Source organism: Bos indicus, chromosome 15 (genome assembly GCF_029378745.1).
Source record: "Bos indicus isolate NIAB-ARS_2022 breed Sahiwal x Tharparkar chromosome 15, NIAB-ARS_B.indTharparkar_mat_pri_1.0, whole genome shotgun sequence".
Taxonomy (NCBI): domain Eukaryota; kingdom Metazoa; phylum Chordata; class Mammalia; order Artiodactyla; family Bovidae; genus Bos; species Bos indicus.
In genome coordinates this window covers 49,904,866-49,925,238 of record NC_091774.1, presented here as the reverse complement: position 1 = coordinate 49,925,238, position 20,373 = coordinate 49,904,866, and the positions used below count along the sequence as shown (strand labels likewise).

The following is a 20,373-nucleotide window of genomic DNA, read 5'->3' as shown; positions in this document are numbered from 1 at the left end:
TGTAGGCATAAATTTGTCTCTGTTTCAGAGAATACTTAGCTTCTGAAAAACTACAAGCCTTGGTTGTATATTTAATGAGCTACTGTACTAATCCAATTCTTATTACAGCTGTTACTTCAGAGTTTTTATGAAGACAGTCATCTTTCCTTGAGAGGTTACTGTCTCTGGAAATCAATGTCTGTTCGTCCTGATCACAAAATCAGTAACTCTACCTTTCTCCTTACGGGTTTCCCTGGTCTGGAACGGGACTATCCCTGGCTCTCCATCCCCTTCTCCTGTATCTATGTTATGGTACTGTCAGGAAACTGCCTGGTGCTGCATGTGATCCGTACTGAACCGAGCCTGCATGAGCCCATGTTTTACTTCCTGGCCATGCTGGCCCTCACTGACCTGTGCATGGGGCTGTCCACAGTGCACACGGTGCTGGGGATCCTGTGGGGGCTCAGCCAGGAGATTGGTCTGGATGCCTGCATTGCCCAAACCTTCTTTGTTCATGGTTTATCTTGCATGGAGTCTGGAGTCCTTCTCGCCATGGCCTTTGATCGCTTTACTGCAATCTGCAATCCTCTAAGATACACATCTATCCTCACCAATACCAGAATCATCAACATTGGTGTGGTCATTTTAGGGAGGAGTTTCCTGTTCATTACTGCTCCCATTGTCCGCCTAAAGTTTTTCCATTACTGCCGACATCGCATCCTTTCTCACTCCTTCTGCTTGCACCAGGACCTACTCCGGCTGGCCTGCTCTGACATCCGCTTCAATAGCTTCTATGCCTTAGCCCTGGTGATCTGCACACTGCTTTTGGATTCAGTGCTCATTTTCATCTCCTACATATTGATCCTGCACTCTGTCTTGACTATTGCATCTCAAGAAGAGCGGCTGAAGTCCTTGAAGACCTGTGTCTCCCACATCTGTGCTGTCCTGGTTTTCTATATTACAATCATTGGTCTGACTATGGTACACCGCTTTGGGAAGCACCTCTCGCCTGTGGTCCATGTCCTCATGGGCAACATCTACATCCTTTTCCCACCCTTGATGAACCCCATCATCTACAGCATCAAGACCCAACAAATCCGTAACAGGATTCAGAGATGGTTCATTAAACAAACTTGAATTCTAGAGGTTAATGTGTTTTAGGGGAGGAAAGGTAGTATTTGCAAGAGAGGTGAATAATAACGACTCTGAACAACAATAACTATATGAAATACTTAACAGGTTAAAGGTATATTTATAGTAATTTTCTTTATTTTGCCACTGTTTTAAATTTAACATGATTAACCTGCAAAGAATATAAAAAGTAATTTTTATATTAGTTTTTGAAAATCAGAGAAATAGGTAGAGAAAAAGTTACTGGTCTTATAGTCAGAGAGAGAAAGGGTTATTTGTCTTATTTCTTAATTGTAAAATTAAGTAGAATGTTAACTGAAGTGAACCAATGAGCATTTTCAAATTTCTAAATTTATAGTACCTCTATGATTTTTTGAATTCTAGTTTAGAATATTTTATTTTTTCATGTAACTATTATATGTGTTTAATATACATGGAAGAAGCAGATTTTATATTTTATTTTTATGTGTCACAAATCATCTCTATCGAGATCATTCATACTTCTACTTATTACTGAACAAAAGTGTCTGAAGAGCCCATTCTGTTTCATCTAGTAAAATGTATGATATTCATAGATTACATTACATAGCTAATGCAAAAGTTTGATAAATAAGGACATTGAATCAGCTACTACATTTCTATATTTCCTACCCAGTACACCCAAATACATACATTTGCAATTTGTAGTAAATTCAGAGTAGTGTGGGATGCTCATTGATTTTTAAACGATATTTTAATTGACTTTTGGAGGAAGTCATGGCAACCCACTCCTTTATTCTTACCTCAAGAATCCCATGGGCTGAGGAGCCTGGCAGGCTACAGTCCATAGGGTCGCAAAGAGTCAGACACTACTGAGCAACTAACACTTAACTGACTTTAATATCAACTGACTTTAACCTTGGGGTCTGCCGACAAAATGACACTTTACAGACAGTTTGATCAGCCTCTTCATTTTTAGGAGAGGAGACTGAGGTACAGAGATATTAATGTTTTACTAATACATTAGTGGTTAAGCCAGGGATAGAGCTGTGTTTTTGAGAATCTTTTGAGTATATGTCCCATTTCTAATTCTCATCCTCTTCATATGTAAAATTAGATAATTTAATTCAATTATCAAAAGCAGATGTATATTTGGGGGGGAGGTTTTCGCTTAAAAAATGCCCCCCAAATTAAAAAAAAAAAGTTAAAGAAAAACCTGGTGTGTCTCAAGATTTATTTGTTTCTCTCTTTTTTTTTCTTACTTTGAATATTGCAACTTAATCATGGCTATGTACTTGTCATGACTGGGGCAGCGGGGTTACTAGCAGAGGCTAACTGCAGTTAAACTGCACAAATTGGAAGTAAATTGCCGCACATTTACTTTGAAGTGTACAAAACTCCCTGTATAGCACAGGGAGCTCTGCTCAGTATCATGCAACAACCTCAATGGGAAAAGAATTTCAAAAACAATAGATACATATGTATAACTGAATCTCTTTGTTGCACACGTGAAACTATCACAACTTTGTTAATCAGATATACTCCAATATAAAATAAAAAGTTAAAGAAAAATATGAATATAATGTTCATCCATAATATTCTAGAGAATACGGAAATATTCAATTTTGAAAAGTACTGTTTGCTTTGTTAGTTTTCAGTTTGTCTTTTAGTGCACTATTATGAGAAAAATAATGGTTGTTTTTTGTTTATGTAAAAGACTCTGAGTTTATGTTTGTGACTCTGGCCTTTCAGAATGGTCACCATTGATGCCCACACACATGCCTATAGCTCAGTCTGCCTGAACAGCTCTGCCCTTGTCAGATGAGTCCTTTATGCTGCCTTTCTTCTGAGTTCCCTGTGATGGTAATTTTTTAATTACAGAATTCCTGCCTTTCCCGTCAGTCTTATTTGCAAATTATTGTTAATTAACTTGTTCTAGTTACAGTGGAGAATGTATATTATTTCAGAAATAAGGATGGGAAGAAACATCACATTTAATAATCATATTGATCAAAGATGATAAGTAAATGATCCCTATCATGTATACATTAAGGTTGACATTAAACAAAATACATTTATGTATATCACAAGTCAAATTTTGAAGTAAAAATAACTATCAGAGTCAGCCATGGGCAGTAGTAGTCCCCATTTTATACAACAGCAAAGTAGGTTTGGGGAATTTTAAATTTTATGTAAGTTGAGTTTTTTTTTTTTTTCTCCATAAATATTTCTAAGAAAAGTTTCCCAGTATTTAAGTCTCTTTAAAATCTCATATTGTAAGTTATCCTCTCAGTTTCTTTATTCTAAAAACTGACTGGAAGACACAAACTGAAAGGAACCCATGTAAATAACAGTGAAAAAAGAAAACTGAAAAAAAGTGATTCATGAAATGTCAAAGTCAAAATGCTATTTTTACACATTAGTCTTTAATTAAGTTAAAATATATAATTTTAACTTATAATTGGAAATGTGTTATTAATTCTTGGTGAGACGTGGTGTTATTAATCCTGGTGTTATTAATCCTGAAACAGTTAAGCATCTGCCTGCAATGTGGGAGACCTGGCTTCGATCCCTGGGTTGGGCAGATCCCCTAGAGAAGGAAATGGCAACCCACTCCAGTACTCTTGCCTGGAAAATCCTATGGAAAGAGGAGACAGGTAGGCTACAGTTTTCAGTTCAGTTCAGTTCAGTCCCTCAGTCATGTCCAACTCTTTGCGACCCCATGAATCACAGCACGCCAGGCCTCCCTGTCCATCACTATCTCCCAGGGTTCACTCAAACTCACTTCCATTGAGTCGGTGATGCCATCCAGCCATCTCATCCTCTGTCGTCCCCTTCTCCTCCTGCCTCTAATCGCTCCCAGCATCAGAGTCTTTTCCAATGAGTCAACTCTTTGCATGAGGTGGCCAAAGTACTGGAGTTTTAGCTTTAGCATCATTCCTTCCAAAGAAATCCCAGGGCTGATCTCCTTTAGAATGGACTGGTTGGATCTCCTTGCAGTCCAAGGGACTCGCAAGAGGCTTCTCCAACACCACAGTTCAAAAGCATCAATTCTTTAGCTCTCACCTTTCTTCAGAGTCCAACTCTCACATCCATACAAGGCCACTGGGAAAATCATAGCCTTGACTAGATGGACCTTTGTTGGCAAAGTAATGTTTCTGCTTTTCAATATGCTATCTAGGTTGGTCATAACTTTTCTTCCAAGTAGTGTCTTTTAATTTCATGGCTGAAGTCACCATCTGCAGTGATTTTGGAGCCCCCAAATATAAAGTCTGATACTGTTTCCCCATCTATTTGCCATGAAGTGATGGGACCAGATGCTATGATCTTTGTTTTCTGAATGTTGAGCTTTAAGCCAACTTTTTCACTCTCCTCTTTCACTTTCATCAAGAGGCTTTTCAGTTCCTCTTCACTTTCTGCCATAAGGGTGGTGTCATCTGCATATCATTTTATGGGTTCGTAGAGTCGGACACGGCTGAGCGACTTCACTTTCACTTTACTATCAATGCATTATGTGCATATGTGTGAGTATATATCTATACACATGGTATATGTATATGCATACATATGGGGCTTCCTTGGTGGCTCAGATAGTAAAGAAACTGCTTGCAGTGCAGGAAACACGGATTTGATCCTTGAGTCAAGAAGATCCCCTGAAGAAGAGAATGGCTACCCACTCCAGTATTCTTGCATGGAGAATTCCAGGGACAGAAGAGCCTGGTGGGCTGTAGTCCATGGGATTTCAAAGAGTTGGACATGATTGAGTGACTAACACCTTCCCGTTTTTTCATACATATATATGGGCTTCCATGGTGGCTCAGTAGTAAAGAACCCACCTGCCAATGCAAGAGATGTGGGTTTGATTCCTGGATTGGGAAGATCCCCTGGAGAAGATAATGGCAACCCTCTCCAGTATTCTTGCCTGGGAAATCCCATGGACAGAGGAGCTTGATGGGCTACAGACTATAGGGTAGCAAAAAGTTGGATGTAAGTTAGTAAATCAACAACTATATATATATATATATATATATATATATATATATATATATATTTAATAAGCACATGTGGTAAGTTGCTTCAGTTGTGTCTCAAAGAGTTGGGTACAACTTGACAACTGAACAGCAAATATATACATATAAAACCTTTATAATTTTCAGATGCAGTGTTTGTAAACTCACCTACTTGTTAAAATTTATTTGAAATATCAAAATCAACACTCAGAGTGTCTTCATTGTCATTGGTAATTATGCACAGATCAGCAAAATATTTGAATTGTCCAATGCACATGTTCCCATATCCACAGGGTGATGTTCTGCCTTCTTGTTTCAGATCTTATACTATAAATGAGTACCCTTTCTTGCAGTCTTTTTATAATGTGTTTTTTTTTCTCATTTTTGTGCTTCCAGTGGTGATTTTTCTGTATATAATGGCCCCCAAGCAAAGGGCTGAAGTGCTGCCTCTGTTCCTAAACACAAGGCTGTGATTTGCTCTATGAAAGAAATAATATGCTGGATAAGCTTCTTTAAGGCATGAGTTATATAGCGCTGTTGTCCATGAGGTCAATGTTAGTGAATGAAAAATACTATGCATCCAGTAAAGGAAGAGGAAATTTACAATCTGCTTATGAGGCTGCTCAGACAAGTGCTTAAGTAACATTTACAGTGTGTGATGATGCTATGGAAAAATGGGAAAATGGCTAAATTTGTAGATCATGAGATAGTAGTCAATTAAATAATATGTAATAGGCAACCCGGTTGTGAGGGCAGAATCCAAATAAATTTACAGACATATCACCCAGGTTGAGGAAAATGTGTAACCCTTTTTGACTAGTTTTATTATAATGAAATACTGCATGTGATTCCTTATTTGTAAGAAATACATATTAATTGTGTTTAACATATATTAAAATGTGTCTTTAAACAGAAATACACACAAAAAAGATTATGTGCTAATTGGTTGATGAAAATGTGTCCAGAAGCCCCAAAGGACTTCATGTTATATTTCTCCAAAGGAAAGATGGTTCAGAATTTACTGGAGTGTTTGCAATGACTTCACAGAACATACTTGCAGCAAATAATGAGGACTGATTATGTCTGTCTGTATATATATATGTATATGTGTGTGTATATTATATATATCCATATATATTCTGAAATTCTAGTCTATTGAGATATACAGGAAAATATATGCATGTTTACATATATACACATACACACATGTTTATGGCATCATTAATATGTTTGAAAAAATGTTTACTTAAAGAAAAAATTAACTAAATTATGAAACTTCTACAATATTCTGTGTTATAGGAACTTTTAAAATGAAGGAAGCCCAAAGGTTTTAATTACAGAGATGTCTGTTTTGTGACAGTAGATGAAAAATTCCTGAGGAGCAATATTTATTATATGAAACTCATTTTTATTTTAAATAATTCCACATATATTCTGGTATTAAAAAGCCTGAATATCACACTCTAATTAACTCTGATAAGAAAGGAAGGAGAGCAAACAGAAGAAGAAATTTACATTGTGTGAGTTTTATATAAGAAAATGCATTAAGTTTAAATAAGAATATCCTGTGGATTTTTTATGAGATGTGGTGTAATTTTGACTTAATTGATTTTTCATATATGTATAAGTCACAAAAGTTTTCATATATATTAAAGCCTATATAATTTTGTGTTTGCAAAGTTATCTAAGCATAAATTTTAAATGTACTGAAAGGTAAAAGCAAGCTAAATAAAATATTATATATATGAAATCTAAATTATAACTCAGTGAAGATAAGCAGATAATGGAAGCTAGAGGCAACACTTTACCAATGAACTTTAAAAAAATAGTTAAAATGCATAGCAGCAAATCTGAAGCAATAGAATGACAGAGGAATATTTCAGAGGACAGAGAAAGTGGACTGTCTACAGCTACATTTGCAGAGTTACCTGCTGTTCCTGAGGATAAAGCAGGAGAAGAAGAACAATTTTTTTTGCTGGCAGAAAACCAATTTTAAAAGTCAGGAAAAAATAGCAACAAAAAAAAGAGAGAGAGCAGGCAATATAATATCTGAGTGCAGGTGAGAAAGAAGAACCCAGAACTAAGACTGATAATGAAGTCGTCTTCACATAACACATTGGCTGAATGAAGCTTTCCCAGTGACTCAGACAGTAAAGAATCTGCTCACAATGCTGGAGACAATCTCTCCCACAATCTTTGGGTTGGGAAGCTCCTCTGGAACAGGGAATGGCAAGCCACTCCAGTCTTCTCAGCTGGAGAAGAACTCCATGGACAGAGGAGTCTGATGAGCCACAGTCCGTGGGGTCACAAAGAGTCAGACACAACTGAGCAACTACAACACACACACACACACACACACACACACACACACATTGGCTGAATGGGAGACCAAAAATAAAGAGAACTTTGAGGGTGGGGAAAAAGAGTTTTTGGCAGTCTTGCCATGCTCGACTCACAGGATTATTAAGCTGGGTTATGGATTGTATACTTAGCTCACAGTTGAAAGCTCTAGCAAGCAAAACCTTACATGCAGAAATGTAGCCAATAAAGTGGGAGAGGAATCTCCAGTTGAGCCAGAATCTTGACTAGATAAATGTAATAAATCCTGGCTGGTAAAGAACCTGCCTGCCAATGCTGGAGATGCAAGAGATGCAGGTTTGATCCCTGGGTGGGAAAGATCCCCTGGAGAAGGAAATGGCAAACCATTCCAGTGTTCTTGCCTGGAAAGCAAGCATGGATAGATGAGCCTAGTGGGCTACATACAGTCCATGAGGTCAGAAAATTTTATATGTCAAATCTGACACCCTAGAAAAATTACTAGATTTGGCAAGAAATAGGAACATGAGTTCAGAAACAAGGAGAAAAAGAAATAATTGAAACAAATACACAGTTATTTTTTATTGTAATTATTAGTCAAGAATTTTCAAGTAATGGTGTTTAATATGCTCAAGGAAACAGCAAAACAAATAATAAATAAATGAAAAAATTGAGAATTTCACCAAAATATAGCAAAATTAAAACTAAATAGAGAGACAAAGAGATAGGAAGAATGAATTAGATGGATATTATAAAAACTATAAGCCACAAAGACTAAATCTAATAGATCAGGAAGGCAGAGTTACAGAAGCAGAAGGTAGGATTAGTGAATTAGAAAAAAAAAGTTAGTTGAAAATAACAAAACTAAGTCTATAGGTCAAGATATATTACCAGAGTAAAAGAAACACTTCACCATGATTAAAAGGTCAATCAACCAATAAATTATATTTATTTTAATATTTACTTAATAAATGGAAGTGTCTACTCATAGCTTAAAAATAAAAATTCAGTAGTTCTAACAGGAGAAATAAACTACACAGTAATCCATATTCACAGTGGGAAATTTTAATTCTATTAAACGCTAAAAACACAACCAAGGAACTGTAAAATTATAAATAATGAAATCATATAACATTAAAAAATTTGATCATAGACATAAATATATAGATATGGAAAGAGTTACAGGTATAAATAATACTAGGAGAAGGCGATGGCACCCCACTCCAGTACTTTTGCCTGGAAAATCCCACGGACGGAGGAGCCTGGTGGGCTGCAGTCCATGGGGTCGAAAAGAGTCGGACACAACTGAGTGACTTCACTTTCACTTTTCACTTTCATGCATTGGAGAAGGCAATGGCAACCCACTCCACTGTTCTTGCCCGGAGAATCCCAGGGACAGGGGAGCCTGGTGGGCTGCCGTCTATGGGGTCGCACAGAGTTGGACACGACTGTAGCGACTTAGCAGTAGCAGCAGCATAAATAATACTGCAGGCAACGTGTATATCAACAAAAAGTGACAACAGAATGGTCATGAAAAAAGTTTAAATTTATATTTTTAAAATACATTTTAGTGGAATATTATTAATGATAACTATCTGAAAAGTTAATAATAAGACAGGCATGATGAAGATTTGCATGATTAAAAAAAGAACGATGATAACAAAGATGAAGGCCATAACTGAGTCCTTAATAGTTGCTAAGTCCCATATAAAGACCATTATATAAAGATATCCGTTATATTACACTATGACAACCACCATCCTTCATTCCCAAAGAGACTTATTTTTATTCATAATTAAAAGTTGCTGCTGCTGCTGCTAAGTTGCTTCAGTCGTGTCCAACTCTTTGCGACCCCATAGACAGCAGCCCACCAGGCTCCACCTTCCCTGGGATTCTCCAGGCAAGAACACTGGAGTGGGTTGCCATTTCCTTCTCCAATGCCTGAAAGTGAAAAGTGAAAGTGAAGTCACTCAGTTGTGTCCGACTCTTTGTGACCCCATGGACTGCAGCCTACCAGGCTCCTCCTTCCATGGGATTTTCCAGGCAAGAGTACTGGAGTGGGGTGCCAGTTAGACAGCTTAATTTGTGACAATAAACGTTTTTCCAATGTGTACACCTAGGAAGTGACTAAATAAAGTTTTGTACCAAGTTCATTTGACTCCAGAACTCTCACATGTAACCAATTTCGACCATTTTTTTTCATACTAAATTGAAATCTGCTTTTTCTATTAAATATACTTGGCAAACATTTGATTGCTTGCACTCAATGGTGATGAGCTTGAAAAATGAAACCTATCTATGAAATATTATCATTAGGATATGAAAATCTTAATAAAAAAACAAAATAAACTTTGCTTAATACTAAAAAAAAAAAAAGAAGAAGAAGAAAAAAGACATTTAGAAACCAATATAATAAGAATTCCAGGGCTTCCTTGTAGATCAGTGGTAAAGAATCTGCCTGCCAATGCAGGGGACACAAACTGGATCCCTGATTGATGAAAATCCCACATACCATGAGGCAACTAAGTCCATGCACCACAACTACAGAGACTGCACTCCAGATCCTAGGAGCCACAGCTACTAAAGCCCTGGCACCTTGGCGTGTGTTTTCTGCAACAAGAGAAGTCACTATAATGAGAAGCCTGTGCACCACAACTAGAGGGTAACCCCTGCTTCCATAACTAGAGGAAAGTCCTCACAGCAATGAAGACCAAGCATAGACAAAAATAAATAAATTTAAAAATTAATAATAATTTAACAATTCATAATTTCTGTCCAGGTTTCTTAGACCTCCATCCTTACTAGGTCAAAATTGTTTGTTGACTCAAATAATTGAATGAACTTTAGAACAATGTGGTCTACAGTAAGTTTAAAAGTTGCCTTTATGTTCAGAAAATTCATAGAAACCCCAAATACCAAGGATTTTTTCAAATTGCTCTTTATATAAAGAAATTAAGTAGACACTTAAGAACAATAAAAAAATACATAAGGATAACATTGTATGCTATAGTCCTAAATTTGTCAGAAAAAAACATTTCATGGCATGAGACTCACCAATTAGGTAGCATAAAATACTTAGTAAATGTAACTTCATGAAAAATGATATATTTATAGATATTTATGTTTATAGTAGACCAGAAGGAGACATTCAAGGGGTGGATTTTGATGAGACAAAGTAATCATTAAAGATTTTTTAATAGCTGGAGAAAGAATGTAAAGGGACTTATATACCAAACATAGGAGCTGGATCCTGTGATTCTAAGTATAAGAAAAATTCAGTTATGTTCTACTATGATCTACAGAGGGTCTCTGAATTTTTTTATTTCACTCAAACATGGCCTTGGTAATAAGGAGAGTCATGAGTTCTGATTCTTCCTACAGACTATTATTTAGTCTGTAAACATCATATCATCCTTTATATTTCACATTTTATTAATGTATTCATCAAGTAAGGTGATACTCCAAACCACTAACTGGATTTGCAGATCACATATACTCAAGAGATGACACATTAAATCCATAGGATCAACTAGTTCTATCAAATGTCAAGCCTGGCGTTTGAAACAGAACATTTTTTACTACCTTATCTTGAATGTTCTTAGTCTTCACCCCATAGACAAAAGTGTTGAGGAAATGTGGAACCAGCAGCTAAAGAATGGACAAAGTGATACATATGTAAGATGAGATATATGTGGTAAACCTACGAGTACAAAAGGAGAGAAAAGCAGTTCTTCCAGTTCCAGAACTGGAGCTGGAAGAAGATACATATGTGGGGAATACATGTATTAAATGCCTTAAGGCATGCCTCTTTCTGGGGCCAGTGTAAGACAGTGATAAATATTTGTGTATAAGAGAGGATGATCAAAATGAGGTCAAAGTCACCAACAGCAATAGCTTCAAGGAGACCATAGAACTTATCAACATCTCCAGTGGAAATCCCTACAAGGGCCATATATTCACAGTAAGCATGGGACATTAACTGAGTTCTGTAAAAGGTAAGATGGCACTTTAGGAGCAATATGCATGGGATGAAGAGAAAGGCTGCCCGCAATATCACTCCAAGTCCAATGTCAGTGACTAGCTGTTGAGTGAATACGGTAGCATGCCTCAGAGAATAAAAGATGGCTACATAATGGCCCAGATACATGGCCAGCAGGACTCCTAATTCAGTACCCTGACATGTGTGGATGAGCCACATTCAAAAGAGGTAAGCATCAAATTAGATCACTGACAAGTGAAACCAAAAAATTCTAAGCATCTCGGGGACAATGCTGGTGCTAAGTGCAGTGTCCGTGGCTCCCAACATGAGCAGGAAGGTATGCATAGGCTCATGGAGACGGGGTTCAGATTTGATGATGATCAAAAGTAGAGAATTTTCCATCAAAGCAATGATGTACATTGCAGAGAATGGAATCCCAATCCAACACTGTACAGTTTCTAGGCCAAGGATCCCAATAAAGGTCAGCACAGAGGGCATAAACACAGTGCCATTTGTAATAAACATGGAAGCTCAGGTGCCTCTTAGCAAGGGGACGACATTGGCCAAACTGTGATCCTTTCTACTCTTCTATACATACGTTATTCTCAGCTTTTCCCTCAAGTACTGAATGACAGAAATAGGAGAATCAACTTCATCAGTTTATTTATCTTTTTTTTTTTTTGCAATAGCTGTGAAAATGGCAATATTGAGACCTATGGAAGTTTAACAAGTATTCAGTTTAGCACAATTATCTTCCCACATTCAGTGACATCCACAGCATAAATACTGAGTGTTTGGACTCCATGACTGTGATGGGGTCAATAGGATCAGGATGCTCTGTGGCATTCTCCTTCCTCCCCCAGTCCATCTTCTCTTACTTCTTCTAAACTGTTCATTGACTGAAGAAAACAAAAAAGAAGAATAAGAACACACAGTGAGAAAATACTTTAGACACAGAGGCACCAAAATCCTTGAGCTGCACTTTTCTCTCCTCCGAAATTTCTGTAAACTCTTTGCTGTCCTTCTTCTTTAGGCTGGTACATAAAGAACATACTGGTACTGTTTTGATCAAAACTGAACAAAGTCCCCTTTCTAAGGTTGTGACTCCACTCACAAAATGATCTTTCTTGACTTAGAAATTCCTGTTCAGAAAAGAATTTTCAAAAAAAAGAAAAGAATTTTCAAATATGAAATTGCTGTAGGACTCAGACATCCAGGTAGATGATGGCAGCTGCCTAAAATTTTGATTCAGGAAACAAGTCTAACATACAAATTCCTCAGTTAGATAAGTACCTATACCTCATCACTCTGTCTCTTTCCCACACATTAATGTGTAAAGACCATTTTAGTTTTTTATTTAAGAAAATTAAGAGGGTTAGAGGGTTCATGGTGGAGGAGAAGAGACACCCTGGACTTTTCACAAGGAGAGCAATGAGAAGATGCTGGTTAGAGCAAAGTTTGAGTGAATGACATTGGAAGCCTTAGATATCCGTGTGGAGGCAGAGATCACAGAGACCGAACTTAGACATCAAGGTTGCTTACTGCCAAAGGGAAGTAAAAATGTCTATTTTTTTTTTTATCTTCTGAAATATGAAAAACATGAAGGAGTGGACCTCTTTGAGAATTGTCTAATGGTACCTGGAGAATAACTGACAAACACACAGGCGCATTCAGGAGGAAATGTCTTGCACTTCAGGCAGCAGAGAAGAAATCCAAATCTCACTGTAATACAAAGCCTTTTGCTGGGAACTCTTGACACTTTCCAGTAACTGAGCACCAGCAATAAACAATAACGTTCAGCTACAGGGATTCAGTTGAATTAAGTCTTTCAGTCATGTCTGACTCTTTGCAACTGCATGAATCGTAGCATGCCAGGCCTCCCTATCCATCACCAACTCCCGGAGTTCACACAAACTCATGTGCTTCGAGTCAGTGATGCCATCCAGCCATCTCATCCTCTGTTGTCCCCTTCTTCTCCTGACCCCAATCCCTCCCAGCATCAGGGTATTTTCCAGTGAGTCAGCTCTTCACATGAGGTGGCCAAAGTACTGGGGTTTCAGTCTCAGCATCAGTCCTTCCAATGAACATCATATAGGGATTGCATGAGTATATATCAATGAATATATATATATATATACACACACACACACATACATACATATATATATATATATTTAAAATGAGAACAGAAAGTTTGCAGAAGTGATTTGTTGTCTATGTCTAAATTAAGCTGATCTAAAAGGACAGATAGGGTATGGACCTAACAGAAGCAGAAGATATTAAGAAGAGGTGGCAAGAATACACAGAACTGTACAAAAAAATCTTCACAACCAGGATAATCACGATGGTGTGATCACTCACCTAGAGCCAGATATCCTGGAATGTGAAGTCAAGTGGGCCTTAGAAAGCATCACTATGAACAAAGTTAGTGGAGGTGATGGAATTCGAGTTGAGCTATTTCAAATCCTGAAAGATGATGCTGTGAAAGTGCTGCACTCAATATGCCAGCAAATTTGGAAAACTAAGCAGTGGCTACAGGACTGGAAAAGGTCACTTTTAATTCCAATCCCAAAGAACATCAATGACAAAGAATGCTCAAATTACCACACAGTTGCACTCATCTCACATGCTAGTAAAGTAATGCTCAATATTCTCCAAGCCAGGCTTCAGCAATACATGAACTGTGAACTTCCTGACGTTCAAGCTGGTTTTAGAAAAGGCAGAGGAACCAGAGATCAAATTGCCAACATCTGCTGGATCATAGAAAAAGCAAGAGAGTTCCAGAAAAAGATCTATTTCTGCTTTATTGACTATGCCAAAGCCTTTGACTGTGTGGATCACAATAAACTGTGGAAAATTCTGAAAGAGAAGGGAATACCAGATCAATTGACCTGTCTCTTGAGAAACCTATGTGCAGGTCAGGAAGCAACAGTTAGAACTGGATATGGAACAACAGACTGGTTCCAAATAGGAAAAGGAGTACGTCAAGGCTGTATATTGTCACCCTGTTTATTTAACTTATATGCAGAGTACATCATGAGAAACGCTGGGTGGAAGAAGCACAAGCTGGAATCAAGATTGCCGGGAGAAATACCAATAACCTCAGATATGCAGATGACACCACCCTTATGGCAGAAAGTGAAGAGGAAGAAAAAAGCCTCTTAATGAAAGTGAAAGAGGAGAGTGAAAAAGTTGGTTTAAAGCTCAACATTCAGAAAACGAAGATCATGGCATCTGGTCCTATCACTTCATGGGAAATAGATGGGGAAACAGTGGAAACAGTGTCAGACTTTATTTTTGGAGGCTCCAAAATCACTGCAGATGGTGATTGCACCCATGAAATTAAAAGATACTTACTCCTTGGAAGGAAAGTTATGATCAACCTAGATAGCCTATTCAAAAGCAGAGACATTATCTTGCCAGCAAAGGTCTGTCTAGTCAAGGTTATGGTTTTTCCTGTGGTCATATATGGATATGAGAGTTGGACTGTGAAGAAAGCTGAGTGCTGAAAAATTGTTGCTTTTGAAATATGGTGTTGGAGAAGACTCTTGAGAGTCCCTTGGACTGCAAGGAGATCCAACCAGTCCATTCTAAAGGAGATCAGCCCTGGGTGTTCTTTGGAAGGAATGATGCTAAGGCTGAAACGCTAGTACTTTGGCCATCGAAGGGGACGACAGAGGATGAGATGGCTGGATGGCATCACCGACTTGATGGACGTGAGTTTGAGTGAACTCTGGGAGTTGGTGATGGACAGGGAGACCTGGCATGCTGCAATTCATGCGGTTGCAATGAATCAGGCACAACTGAGTGACTGAACTGAACTGAAACATTTTTAAAATGTCATGGTCCTAAGCATTCCAAGACATTTCTCGCTAAATCAAATCATCACCTCCAAAGAATATTCTTATTTGTTTTTTTGGCCTCAAACCATCCTATTTTCTCTTCATAAAATTTAAATTTGGAATGTCTTGTATAATAGGTTTCCAAATCACCTTTGTCAAACATAATTATTTAGTATAACTTCCTGACAGCTGACTAAATGTGTGTTGATGCCTGTCCAGGACTCTCTGTGTAATTACTGTATTCCTCTCACAAGAATACCCCTTATTTTGAGCTAATCTGTTCCCTGTAAAGACTGTCCTTCTTTTTAAGTTACATATCTTAGGATATAACAGAACAAAGATTCAAGTCACCTAAGATTCTTTCTCCTTCAGCTAAAATATCTATAGGTCTATTCAGCCTCTTTAATAGCATGGTGCTCACTAGTCTTTACCTCTCATTCTTCCAAAGCAGACTCTCAAATTTATTATTACTGTTCCAAAATTGTAGTTCCTAGGACCTCAAAATCAACTCTCTCAAAATAATACCCATACTATTTACTTTTGTGACTAGGATTTTTGTCCTGCAATCTTTATCCACTGTCTGTACCTGGTTTGTACTTCAAGATATATATCTCATCTCCACTTAACCTAGTACACGTTCTTAACTATTCACTTACTCGGTACCCACAAGTAGTATGGGAAAGGGCCAGCGAAGAAGGTCATTTTTTGCTGGTCCTAGCTATGGAAGATTTGTGTTTTGTAATATCATTTTCCCTGCTGACCAAAGTTCATTAGCCTCTTGTAAATCCAGAGAGTTATTATTATTATTTTTTTTAATCCTTGGGTCAAAGAAGGAGGTTTGGGCCAGAAGGGCAGCCAGCATTTCTTGGGACTCTCTTCTTACTCAATACCCAGGGGACCCTGATGTAGCTAGTCCAGCAAGAGGTGACAGTATTCTCTTCATCCAAAAGTGCAGTTGCATTTCTCACAGCACCAGACACTGAGATTCCTCTCATTCTTACATTTCTAACAGCAAAAGGAAATATCAGAGGGGAAATGTTCAGAGAATAAGACTCTGTTCATTGAGCAAATTTGCCTGCTTTATCCCATGTTTTTTAAGAAAATTGAATTGGAAACAAAACAAATAACTGTCTCTTATTATTTATTCTATTTATTTACTCTTGAGCCTCCATGGCCATTCCAAAGATTTCCAGATGCATGTCAACAATACAAGCAGGAGTGTATTTGGATAAGGTAGGGAGGCAGGGCTTTGTTGTGTAGTAAGTTCCATAAAAGTAAAACTTGCTAAGACAAAGGGAAATAAAATCAGCAGGGAACTGAAGATATACTTCCTATCTATAGAGACTGATGTTGAAGGAATGCACCTGACAATACAGAAGACAAATGTAAGAAATATGTGTTTGAACCCTGGGTCAGGAAGATCCCCTGGAGAAGGGCATGGCAACCTACTCCACTATTCTTGTCTGGAGAATCCTATGAACAGAGGAGACCTGCAGGCTAGAGTCCATAGGGTCACAAAGAGTCAGAGATGACTGAAGCCTCTTAGCAAGCACGCAAGCTCTGCAAGAAGTAAGACTTGCAAAGATAAAGGGAAAAAGAAGTCAGCAATGCATTGATTGTGCACTTCCTGTCTCAAGAGATAGGAGCTTAAAGAGATAGGTCTTATCAGAAATGGAGATCTATACTTTTCCCACAATGCCTTGATCACAGGAACTTCTATATGCTTAACTATATTTTGTTGCTCAGTCTCTCAGTTGTGTCTCTTTGTAACCCCATGAACTGTAGCACACCAGGGTTCTCTATCCTTCACCCTCCCCCAGGGTTTACTCAAGCTCATGTCCATTGATTTGGTGATGCCATCTAACCATCTCGTCCTCTGTTGTCCCTTTCTCCTCCTGCCCTCAATCTTTCCCAGGATCAGGTATTTTGTTTGTTTGTTTGTTTGTTTTTTGTTGTTTTTAATGAGTCAGCTCTTTTCATCAGGTAGCCAAAGTATTGGAGCTTCAGCTTCAGCATCAGTCCTTCCAATGAATATTCAAGACTGATTTCCTTTAGGATTGACTGGTTTGATCTCCTTGTAGTCCAAGAGACACTCAAGAGTCTTCTCCAACACCAGAGTTCAAAAGCATGGATTCTTATGTGGCACTCGGCCTTTCTTACGGTCCAACTCTCATGTCCATACATGACTATTCAAAAAACAGCTTTGACTGTACAGACTGTTGTCAGTAAGTAATGTCTCTGCTTTTTAATAGCTGTCTAGGTTTGCCATAGCTATTCTTCCAAGGAGCAAGTGTCTTTTAATTTCATGGCTGCAGTCACCATCTGCAGTGATCTGGAGCCCAAGAAAATAAAGTCTGTCACTGTTTTCATTGTTTCCCCATTTATTTGCCATGAAGTGAGGGGACTGGAGGCCATGATCTTCAGTTTTTGAATGTCAGCTCCCACTCTGGTTTTTACTGACTGTATAGTGCTTCTCCATCTTTATCTATAAAGAATATGATTTATCTGATTTTGATATTGACCTTCTGGTAATGTCCACGTGTAGAATCGTCTCTTATGTTGTTGGAAGAAGGTCTTTGCTATAACAGTGTTTGCTATAACCAGTGCATTCTCCAGGCAAAACTTTGTTAGAATCTGCCCTGCTTTATTTTGTACTCCAAGGCCAAACTTAACTATTCCTCCAGGTATCTCCTGACTTCCTACTTTTGCACTCCAGTCCCCTATGATGAAAAAAAAAATTTTTTTTTTTTTTTTGCTGTTAATTCCAGAAGGTCTAATATTACAGGGTAATTTAACACTGAATACAACAGTACTTATATCCTATTTGAAAACAACTTTCTTCTCAAACCCCTATGAGCAAAGCACAGGAGAACAAGGAAACTGAAAAGTTGGGATTTAGAACAGGAACTGTTTTATTTCAATGATAAAGCAAGGAATGTGAGCAACTCATGCTCAAACTGGAATTCCATCACCTCCACTAGCTTTGTTCATAGTGATGCTTCCTAAGGCCCACTTGACTTCACATTCCAGGATGTCTGGCTCTAGGTGAATGATCACACCATCATGATTATCTGGCTCATGAAGATCTTTTCTGTATAGTTCTGTGTATTCTTGTCACCTCTTTTTAATATCTTCTGCCTCTGTTAGGTCCATACCATTTTTGTCCTTTATTGTGCCCATCTTTGCATGAAATGTTCCCTTGATACCTCAAATTTTCTTGAAGAGCTCTCTGGTCTTTCCCATTCTATTGTTTTCCTCTATTTCTTTGCACTGATTGCTGAGAAAGGCTTTCTTATCTCTCCTTTCTATTCTTTGGAATTCTGTATTCAAATGGCTATATCTTTCCTTTTCTCCTTTGCTTTTCACTTCTCTTCTTTTCACAGCTATTTGTAAGGCCTCCTCAGACAGCCATTTTGCTTTTTTGCATTTCTTTTTTTTTTTTTTTTTAAACTCAGCAGTGGCCACAGGACTGGAAAAGGTCAGTTTTCATTTCAATCCCAAATAAAGGCAGTGGCAAAGAATGCTCAAACTACCACACAATTGCACTCATCTCACATGATAGTAAAGTAATGCTCAAAACTCTCCAAGCCAGGCTTCAACAGTACATGAAGCATGCACTTCCAGATGTTCAAGCTGGTTTTAGAAAAGGCAGAGGAACCAGAGATCAAATTGCCAACATTCGCTGGATCATCAAAGAAGCAAGAGAGTTACAGAAAAACATCTATTTCTACTTTATTGACTATGCCAAAGCCTTTGACTGTGTGGATCACAAAAAACTGTAGAAACACCTGAAAGATATGGGAATACCAGACCACCTGACCTGCCTCTTGAGAAACTTGTATGCAGGTCAAGAAGCAACAGTTAGAACTGGACATGGAACAACAGACTGGTTCCAAATAAAAGGAGTATGTCAAGGCTGTATATTGTTACCCTGCTTATCTAACTTCTTTGCAGAGTACATCATGAGAAATGCTGGGCTGGATGAAGCACAAGCTGGAATCAAGATTGCCGGGAGAAATATCAATAATCTCAGATATGCAGATGACACCACCCTTATGGCAGAAAGTGAAGAGGTAGTAAAAAGCCCCTTGATGAAAGTGAAAGAGGAGAGTGAAAAAGTTGGCTTAAAGTTCCACATTCAGAAAACGAAGATCATGGCACCCGGTCACATCACTTCATGGGAAATAGATGGGGAAACAGTGGAAACAGTGGCTGACTTTATTTTTCTGGGCTCCAAAATCACTGCAGATGTTGACTGCAGCCATGAAATTAAAAGACACTTCCTCCTTGGAAGGAAAGTTATGACCAACCTAGACAGCATATTAAAAAGCAGAGACATTACTTTGTCAGCAAAGGTTCATCTAGTCAAGGCTATGGTTTTACAGTGGTCATGTATGGATGTGAGATTTGGACTATAAAGAAAGCTGAATGCAAAAGAATTGATGCTTTTGAACTGTGGTGTTGAAAAAGACTCTTGAGAGTCCTTTAGACTTCAAGGAGATCCTACCAGTCCATCCTAAAGGAAATCAGTCCTGGATGTTCATTGGAGGGATTGATGTTGAAACTGAAACTCTAATATTTTGGCCACCTGATGTGAAGAACTGACTCATTTGAAAAGACCCTGATGTTGGGAAGTTTGAAGGCACGAGGAGAAGGGGACGACAGAGGATGAGATGGTTAGATGGCATCACCGACTCAATGGACATGAGTTTGGGTAAACTCCGGGAGTTGGTGATGGACAGGGAGGCCTGGTGTGCTGCATTTCATGGGGTGGCAAACAGTCCGACATGACTGAGCGACTGAACGAAACTGAACTGAACTGAACATGCTCAAAAAGTCCAAACTCCCTCTGGCCTTGAGGAAGTGTTTTTAAAGGCAAATTTCTGGGGAAGGCTACAGAGTGTGTGACTTTCTTCCGATTGTTTGGTGGTGTGGTAACAGGATATTGTTCTAGGAATTTCAATTAGCAGCCTTCTGCTTCTGGCCAGTATGGGGTCTATGTCAATGTCAATCAAAGGTTACCATCCTCCACTTGAGTAGAAGCCTTAGTTCCCGCAGTAGAACTCAAGCTATGTATCAGATTGTTATATGTATCCCTTGAAGAGTTACTAGCAAGAGGGCTCTGCCTTATCTCCAC

At 38.2% G+C, this 20,373-nt stretch overlaps 1 protein-coding gene and 1 pseudogene across 1 annotated transcript; one reads left to right on the top strand and one right to left on the bottom strand.

Annotated features, from left to right (window-relative positions):
* The first annotated feature begins 174 nt into the window (after positions 1 to 174).
* On the top strand, positions 175 to 1,116 carry LOC109568951 (olfactory receptor 51V1-like). The gene has a single exon (XM_019974301.2). The coding sequence runs from the start codon at positions 175 to 177 to the stop codon at positions 1,114 to 1,116; it is 942 nt and encodes a 313-aa protein (XP_019829860.2).
* Positions 1,117 to 10,940: 9,824 nt separating this feature from the next.
* Positions 10,941 to 11,919, bottom strand: LOC109568950 (olfactory receptor 52A5-like; annotated as a pseudogene).
* Between the last annotated feature and the right edge of the window lie 8,454 nt (positions 11,920 to 20,373).

Coding starts and splice junctions, on each gene's coding strand:
- LOC109568951 (XM_019974301.2), top strand. CDS start 175: ATGTCTGTTCGTCCTGATCACAAAATCAGTAACTCTACCTTTCTCCTT.